Raw genomic sequence first — 9,567 nt, 5'->3', positions numbered from 1 at the left:
ATAGTTCATCCCCTGATACAGAGTAGTCAGCATCCATAATTATACGTGAATACCAAATACTTAATCGTAACGCACTTGCGTCTGGGGTTCGATTGCCGTAAATGACGTTAAATGATATGGGTCACATGCCTGACCATATGGGTTTTCCTCGGTACTCCGGTTCCCTCCCAAAATTAGACCCACCGCTTGCTTCCTTCTTGATCCAAATGTGTGGTTAGTACTTGTTGGGAATAGCATGTTTCGCAGATGATGTAAAATAGATAAAATTAAATTTATTTTCAAAAGTGATTAGACAGCAATCAAAGGGCAAAATGACTTTTGATCAGTGCAATCATTAATATTGGATATATATGGCAATAATGGTATATAATGCTATCCTGAAATCAATACATACTAGTCAAACCAAATCACAAAACCAACACAAAAATACCGACATATTTACAAAACTGTAATTCAAACCACCGGGGGTAAACTATTAACAAAGGAAAATTGTTATTTTTTTGCCTCAAAGACGGCAAACACCATGTAAAATCAATGCACATGCATTACTCAACTATATTTAGCAAATATGTTTTCTGCTTGTCAGCCATAATGGCTTTACAGATGTGCAATAGTACTATTGGAATTTTTGTTGAATACTTCGATTTGAGAAACAGTCATTAGTGTTACACTAGTTTTCGAATATACGATATATAGTTTTCCCATCAGCTTGAACAAAACTGTTTCCGACAGATTTCCCCACTGATCTCGCTGCTGAAATGCAGCTATTCATGATGTAGTGGTGCTGTTTCCGGTTTCAGGTCATTTTTTACTCTGTTGCCAGTTTTACCGTACATCGTGACAATTTTCTTGGTGAAAATGATACCAATACTGTAAACCACCAATAACATCGTTCCTAGTATGAGAAACAGATAGCAGAGCCATAGGTTGGTGTAAGTCTCCATCAGCACTCCTAACAAAAACGGAACTATTGCACATCCTGCACTCGTGCTTACCATGTATACGGAAGTAATCTTACCAGTCATCGGAGTTATATATTCGTTAGTCCAGGTCAACATCAATGAAAATATCATGGCTCTAAAGTAACCGATAACTCCAGCGAACAACCACACTCCTGCACGAAAGTTTATCACAGAGAAGATTAGAAAAAACGCAACACCAACCAATGTACCGACTATATGAATGCAAAGGTATACCAGTGTGTTTAAAGAAGATGCGAAAAGTGACACAACAACAGCTGCTATGCTGCATCCTCCAGAAATAGAACTGATCACGGCTCCTTCAGCTGTATTAAAACCCAAGTGGTCGACACAATAAACAGCTAAATAGGATATGAACCCCTCTCCTAAAGCCATCCCTAGAAACAAAACGCTGCTACCGATAACAATAAAGATAGCAATGTCTTTCAATGGTAAGCTGTCATTCTCTTTCAATTGTTTGGTTTCTACTTCATGTGATACTTCCGTTTTTGAAAGAAAACAAAAGATAAAGAATGGCACACAGAGGCAAATGTACAGAAAAGCAGTTATAGTATATGGTATGAAAAGCTGTGAGCTTTGTTTTGCGACTGTGTCCGTTATATTTCTTTGCTCGGTGTGGCTCGGTATGATCACTTCATGAAAACTGTCATTGGATGCATCAAATTGGGAGTCTTTATCCAGAAGGAAAGGCGCAGCCACGAACGGTGATACGAATATCCCCGTCCCAAACATCAGCTCCAGGAAGAAAAACATCATCCTTTCATCACGCCAAAGGGATAATATTTCAGCATTACCAACTGAAACAAAATATGCGAAAATAATTTTATATCTTTAGATAAGTTTTGTTCCTTATAAATCATATGACCACCGCATGGACTGGAATCAGGAAATCAACAATGCAATACAAGGTTTATATCAAATATATTGTCTCGCATGATTTCGTTTCAACAAACTTTATTGATTAATGGTTTTATTTATGATATTTAGGATTAACAACACATGGTCGGCACTTTTTTTAACGAAATGGACAAAACTCAATCATGCTTTTATACCAACGTTATCGATGATTCATTACCAATTTAACACATTTTTCAGTCTCAAGGCATGGGGGTTTCGACCAAAGAGTCAATTGTCTCATACCATTTTAGAATTACCTGTGTCTATGATACCAGTAACGATGCCCTGTCCAAAATGAACGGCAACCATCATCGCAAACACGTAACACCATGGAGTGGCTGCGATTAGAATCCCAAGTAAAATTAGGCTTACTCCATACAGAATGTTCCGGTTCCCTCTATCTGCCAGATATCCTCCACCAATACATCCCAATGCATAACCAATGGAGTTACAGGTAAATATTAAGGATCCAAGGTCCAGTGTCACGCCACTTATAAACAGTATGTCGATCAATGCAGGGCCGTAGAGTCCTCTTATCCAGCCCTGTAATGATACAGATGTGGATATTTGTTTATAGTGACATTTGGTCAGAAACAAGATCGATTTGATTGTTACCTGTCAAATACCTATGTCAGAATTATTAATCACTCAATGCACAACAATGCATTCGGGAAAAAATTAGTCGTTTTCTGACATTATCATTGTTATGCGAATGTTTGTTCTTCAACGAATTAAACTATCTTTCTTTGAAAAGTTATTCTATTGATCAGCTTGTACCATCTTCTATATAATCCTATGAAATATCATTGGGTAAACATTACTGTTTCAGTGGAGTTGTCCTAGATGTAGTTGCATGGCTTTCCAACATATACTTGACGTTCTTCCAAAATCATTCAATAATGAAAACTCATGTCGTTAGTGCATCTTCCTTTACATTTTGTCATATGTATCGGACGATTTTAACCAATTGCTGTTTGAATTGATGAATTCGGTATATATGAAACACGGAATATCTCAAGATTAGTGTGGCAAAATCTATTTTCATGTGCGTTGTATTTTTTAATATAAAAATACAGTAAATATAAATACAGATACAGTACACCTTAGTATTTAGATATATTTATCATAATTATATTTTTTCTTTCTTGTCTTGTCTTATATTTCCACATTTAAGGCTCGGACCATCTTTGATGAGTTCTGGCAAGAACGAATAGCTGCATAATTAAACTTGACATTTTGCAAGATGTTCTTGGGTTATGTGTCCTTTGCATTATAACACTGATCTTAAAAAAGCAGGCATTCAAACTGAAGCTGTTCATTGTTTACCAATGACTTTTATATCACTATAAATCACAGTAATCAATCGATTTTATATCGGATTATACATTTTTTTCAAAATGTTCTCTAAATCGTTTTACTTACGAGTGAAAAGAAAGCGCCATAAATGCATATAGAATGTAATATCTTCTTTTTGTTCGCTTTGTCTGTAACTCGACAGCCATATCGACCGTCTGGTTCATCTTCTTCACCTCTGACCATTACAGTGCTTGATTTGTGCCTGGGTAATAGAGTGAAGGCATGAACGATAATATATAGATTGTAAAATGAATGTACGACATATACCTTATATTCTCACAAGAGTCTTTTTTATCGTGGGATGTCTTTCATAGAATATTATTTTTCCTTTCAAAATTTTAATCCCTTGTATTAGAGGGTTTATTGCCACAATTTCTTTTCCATATTTTTTATTATTTATTTTAAAATGATGTAATAAAGCTGGACCTTTCCCCTTTAGCGTCGTCTAGTGAATACGCCTACCTTTTCTTCAGAGGAAAATTATTTATTTAACCAAAGGCAAATGAAAAGGTAACATTATGTTTCCTCATACAAGAGGGCTTTCATCCGACATACCTTTACTTTCATCCTCATACACACTCCTTTCATTCCTAGTTAGAGTTATCTCCCTTTGGACCATTAAAAAAACTGTCAATCTCCAAGTCTGATAAAATTGACAAAAACAAACACTTCGCCGTGTCAATGTCCAGTGGTTGGCGGAAGCCCTACCAGACTGGACATTGTCAAAACAAGACACGTTTTTTAGTGTTGTTAACATATCAATTAAATACATACTTGCATTATCAACATTTTTCCATGGTAGAATATTTAACGTCCCTTTATATAGATATTACAATTCTGCATTTACCAACATATTTCATGGGTGCAAGAGATTGAGAAGTTTCCCCATCAATAGTATTAATTAATTAATTCATTCATTCATTTTCTTTCATTCCTTTATTCATCATTAATTAATTCATTTATTCAGTTGTTCTTTTGACTGATTTGAAACCTAAAAATAAATTCAATGATATTACAATTAATGCATAAGACAGTAGTTAGCAAAACAACAGCTGACACAGATATCAAGAAAAATAAATCTGTAAACAGAACTCTTCCTACTAAGTTGAAAATTCAAAAGGAAGTAAGTAGAGATATGTAACTATCTTTATCCTTCAGAGAAATGGATTTTGTATATTTTTTTTACATTATCAAGTAATAATTCTTTAAATATTATATATGCAGACTCTGTATTTATGTTTTTGTGTTGATATTTTAAAAAATGTTTCTTATCTTCCATATGGTGTATTTCATACAAGTAGTTATTGTCATAATAATGTGTTTGTGTTTATCTTCAAAATTACCAAGAAGAAATTTATCTTCAGTCCTAATGACATCAACAAGTTCATTTTTCCATGGAAAGTTGTCTGACATTCTGTATTCAATTTTCAAAAAGAACTGCTGTACATAATTGAAGAGGTAAAATAAGTGTACATTTCCCATCAGATCTGTTAATGACTTACAATTTTGCTTCTATATAGATTATTCTATGTAAGAAATTCCATTCAAAATTTTTCAACTTTTGGCATATTGCTATAAATTTTGCTTTTCCCCAAATTTGCCCCCAGTCGTTTACTTCAACTCCTTTGTTTTGAAAATATTCTTCCCGTTTGATTTCTGCTAAGGGTTTACAGTCTGGCATCAGAATCTTTTGTATAAATTTTTCTTTAAGTATATTGTACGATACCATTTCTTTTCCATTCTTGGTATTATTCTTAATGACTAAAAGCAAGTTGTTATCTATATATAACTCTTTTTCTTTATATACATTATCCTTTGATATTTGTACAAGTCTCTGTGGAATAGATACGCCTACTTTTAATGCGAAACGAGGTCACGTGACGCGTGTCGTCCAAGTGTTCCTTCGGCAATGCTCTATTCACCTATTAAAACACTAAACTACTATTAATTGACAAACGTTCAAAATGGTTTTAAAGTGAAACTTACCTTTGAAAATAGTGGGGTTTTTACACAATGACGTGTAACAACGAACGTGGTTTTTACCAGGAATTTATGTCTACTTTTCGATAACTACCTACTTTACAGTGTTGTACACACGTCATTTTTATCTAGGTATTCACCTTGAAACATTCTAGGTAAAAGTTTATATTTGGTCGTGAGGGATGACGTCAATACACGAATGAATAGCTCGGAACTTTGTATATAATTGTAGTCAGATGTCTTGAAATACTGAATCGTTCATATCAACATAAAACAAGTACTTACACAAAAAAGATATAATTAACAAAATGCATAATAAATCCATGTGAGATTAAGAATTAAGAATATTTCAGAAATGACGCCGGACTTAAACTAGCGGCTTTTACACTTCGAAGGACTCTTCGGGTTGTTGAATTTTGTTTGTTTGACAACCACATAACAAGTTAACAGAGCGATATAATAAGTAGTAAGTCGATCCTTCTTAAAACAGTAGTCAAATGTCACACAAAGCATTGAAAACAGTTTCAGTCATTAAAAACATTGACTGTAATTGAAAAATCCGTGATATATACATATGTATCCTTAATGAGCACTTGTTATGCAGCAGTGTCATCTTCATTCAGGTAATGAATTATAATAGAATATTTGAATTAAGTTAAGGCACGAACGTAATTGAAAATATATAATAATAATAAAGGAAGTAAAAGACTTAGAAACGTACAAAAAATATGGCATAACGGGTCAAATCACTTTACTAATCACCAACATGAAATGTTCATATATCTATTACATCGCGTATCATATCAAACTTAATATTTCGAAACTGAAAAATGTATGTAGCTTAATTTAAAAAACATAATTGTTGTCCATATAAAATTCTAGATAATAGATTTAACTTGATATTTTTGTACTCACCTCACGGTGTCCCAGACTTCAACTAAATACCGGTATAGCTTACATAACACGCAAGCAAGACGAAAGTTGTAGTTAAATCCGACTGGTGGAACTTGAGAACTTCAAAACCGCTGTTCCACGGGAAAATCATGATTGCGTAATCATGTTACAAAATGGCCTCCCTGGCTATCAGGTCAAAGTTTTGACAAAGTCGAAAAATAACAACACGTTGTTGGCTACCTTTCCTTAACATTCCAACCAATTTTGAGCTCAATGGCACCTGTGGAACTGGAGAAGTTAAAATATGTTTTTCAAGATGGTGGCCATCTTGGATATCGGACATACCCGAAAAATAACAACATGTGATCAGGACCATATCAGTATCATTTCATGCAAGTTGGAGCGCAATTCCACTAGTGGAACTTTGAAATGTCGAATGTTTACTCACGGCGGACGGCACACGGCTAACGACGGACGAAGCACAATGGTTATAGGTCATCATGACCCTTTGCCATGCTTTTTATAAAGCCTTTACACCGGCGGTTATTTCATGAGAAAGCATTAAATGTTTTATTCTCCTGTTATTTACCATATACAATGAGAAAAAATATATTCCTGTCTGCAAGTCCCTGTGCATTGTTGATACGATAGTTCTTTCTTTTACATAGACATTATTAATCCTCTTTGGTGCTGTTTATGCATCTTTCGTTAGACCGTCAATCGAATACGCGCCATGTGTGTGAGATGGCGATTCACATGAACTGTCAAATGTCTTGGAAAAGGTACAATTAGAAGTTGCCCGAGTAGTGTCTGGTCTTCCCTCTATAGCCTCTTGTGATGCTCTTTATCTCGAAACAGGGTAGGTAACTAAAATCTACTTCCTATAAGATTCATAATAAATTATCTTCAAATTACCTTTATGATCTGCTTGCTCCAAAAAAGTCGTGAACTCCGTAACCCAAACAACTACCAAATGCCTTGCTATAGATTATATGTGTTCAAAGTCATATATCCTCTCTTCAATTAGCTTTTGGAATGGACTTGATAATTCGGTAAAATATAGTTTATCCGCTTCTACATTCATTAGAAAAGTATCGCATGAGTCACACATCTTAGCACCATATTTGAATGTCAGAAATCGATATTATCCGTTCTTTTAGTAAGATTAAGGCATAACTGCAGTGATCTGAAAATGATTTAATCCGTGCAGGTATTTTTTTAACACCGGTCTGTCATTGCGGTGATGGAAATGAAGATACGTACCCCTAATTCCCGACATGCGAGCAGAACTCTTACATTCCCATGCAAATATTGATTATCAGCTTATTCCTGATCTTGGTACTCTTCTTTGGGGGCTTTTGTATTAAACAAATGTTGATCGATATTATCATTTTTGTTTGGTCCTTCATAATATCTACAAATAGATTTGTAAGAACTTAGTGGACAACCATTGCAATCGGGACATCTTATCCTCCTTTTCACACTTTGTCTCATTTCACTTCCCTTTTCCTTTCTGTCTGTGCTGTTCAATAAATCTTTTGAGTTCTCATACCTTTTGTCATCACGTGTAAATTGTATCGATTGTATATTATAACTAAGTCGGGAGAAGGCCTGGTAAGTTGCTAAATCTTGTGCCAAATCCCTCTAGATTAAGGTAAATAAAATGTTTGAATGAATGAATTAACGTTTTTTTTTATTATACAAACTATGATTTTTATAGAAAATCTTACTTCAGGACTGTGGTTATGACGTAGAACAAATTCTTCAATTAACCTAAGAAAAAGGGATTCCTGAACGATTTAACTTAACAAATGAGTCTTGTTGAGAATTATACACTAACTCAGAAATGAGACGATATATGCAAGTATATTGCATATCTTAATTTTATCTAAACGTATCAAATTCATTGGTGTACTTTTCTGACCTTTCAACCGAGGAAGTCTATAATACATGTATATCCATTAACGGTAGCGTTCGGATTGGCATTGCCTAAACTGGATTCCTCTTCAATGTATCGGTACTTTTATACCTGGTAAATGAACATTATCATACACCTATCCCAACAAATTATTTTTAATATTAGTCAATGTCATCGTTGATATGGACACAAGAAAAGGTACTGCTTGGCGACTTGGTGGTTCGAATTCTCTTCTGAAGAAATGGATCTGCTACTCGTGTAACTGTTTTTCTAACTTCTTATTCTCTAAATCATTAACACGCTGACATAAAAACTACACCTCCGTTGCTGCTTACTGATGGTAGGACAGGCGATTTTAAAGATGTGTGTTAATCTCTACCATCCAAAAAGTTTGAATTTGATGAAAACATGCATGATATTTCGGTTTTTGTTTTGTTTTTTGTTTTTTGATATATATACTTTCCCATACAATTATTTTCAACTATATTTATATAACTTAAATGTATTATCTCCCTCTTAATAATGACTACACCCTTAAAGGAGCAATTTCTGAACAGGTAGTAAAAGAAAAATTTGAAATCCTTATGAAAATATCCATAGTTGAGCAGATAACTTCAAACTGTTGTTCACTGTGATCAGCTTATAGCCCAGTCCTTTAAGGCGCTGTCACACTCTAACGTATAGAGCCAGCGTATGAGGAACGTATGGACTTTTTGGACATACGCTGAAACACACTAGAGGTACGCTGATGGTACGTTACTCATAGTCGAGTACGCTTCTCATACGTTGAGAATGAGTGGGTCAGGAGCATATAATGAACGTGTGTCTGACGTGTGTCTAACGAATGGCTAACGTTATGATGGTAGTTCTAACAACAGTCTAACGTAGTCAACTTATGCCTAACGTGTTCTGAGCGTACAGCCAACTTATCCCATGTGTATTACATGCGTATTTCCAGCATATGGGGGATATATATCTATGAAATATGAACATATATATATAACACCGACTTAGATATATATATATATATATATATAATTAATCAATGGTACGGGAACACTGGGGTCAATGGGTCACACAGGTGTGTGAGCGCGTGCGTATGACTTCATGGTTAAATTTTATAACCCCCGCTGTGTATACGTCGAAGGTACGTTGATATATGTTACTTATACGTCGGTATACGTCCAACTCAAATACACATCACATCACATACGCTTCAATGAAAAAATGCAGAATGGCAGTCTGTCAGCCATTTTGGTTTTCTGATCATTCGTCCTAAAATCAAACGGGCATAATTAGGGACCAATGGGAAACTACAAATGAAATTTTAAAAGATCCATCCATTTTTTAAAGAAATAGCGAAACCAACAAGAGATCACAGATCGATGTTTTCGCCCAACATTGCACAATATCAATCTCTACTAAGCAAATTCCAAGACTGCCTGTCAGCCATTTTTTTTTACCACGCTCAAAATAAAAGCAAGGACCAAGGGGAACATATATAAGAAATATCTATCCAGCACTTCTCAAGAAACAGCGATG

At 34.8% G+C, this 9,567-nt stretch overlaps 1 protein-coding gene across 1 annotated transcript; it reads right to left on the bottom strand.

Moving 5' to 3' along the window:
• Positions 1-764: 764 nt before the first annotated feature.
• Positions 765-3,416, bottom strand: LOC132559836 (sodium-dependent glucose transporter 1A-like). The gene is made up of 3 exons (XM_060224464.1): positions 3,300-3,416; positions 2,135-2,420; positions 765-1,777 (listed from the first exon to the last, which is right to left on the bottom strand). Exons 1-3 carry the CDS (start codon positions 3,414-3,416, stop codon positions 765-767), a joined length of 1,416 nt encoding a protein of 471 aa, XP_060080447.1.
• Positions 3,417-9,567: the final 6,151 nt, after the last annotated feature.

The sequence above is a fragment of the Ylistrum balloti genome, unplaced genomic scaffold (assembly GCF_031769215.1).
Source record: "Ylistrum balloti isolate Yb309-2 unplaced genomic scaffold, AGI_CSIRO_Ybal_v1 Utg370974, whole genome shotgun sequence".
NCBI lineage: Eukaryota > Metazoa > Mollusca > Bivalvia > Pectinida > Pectinidae > Ylistrum > Ylistrum balloti.
Note: the sequence above shows the minus strand (reverse complement) of the source record. Positions and strands in the feature narration are given on the sequence as shown.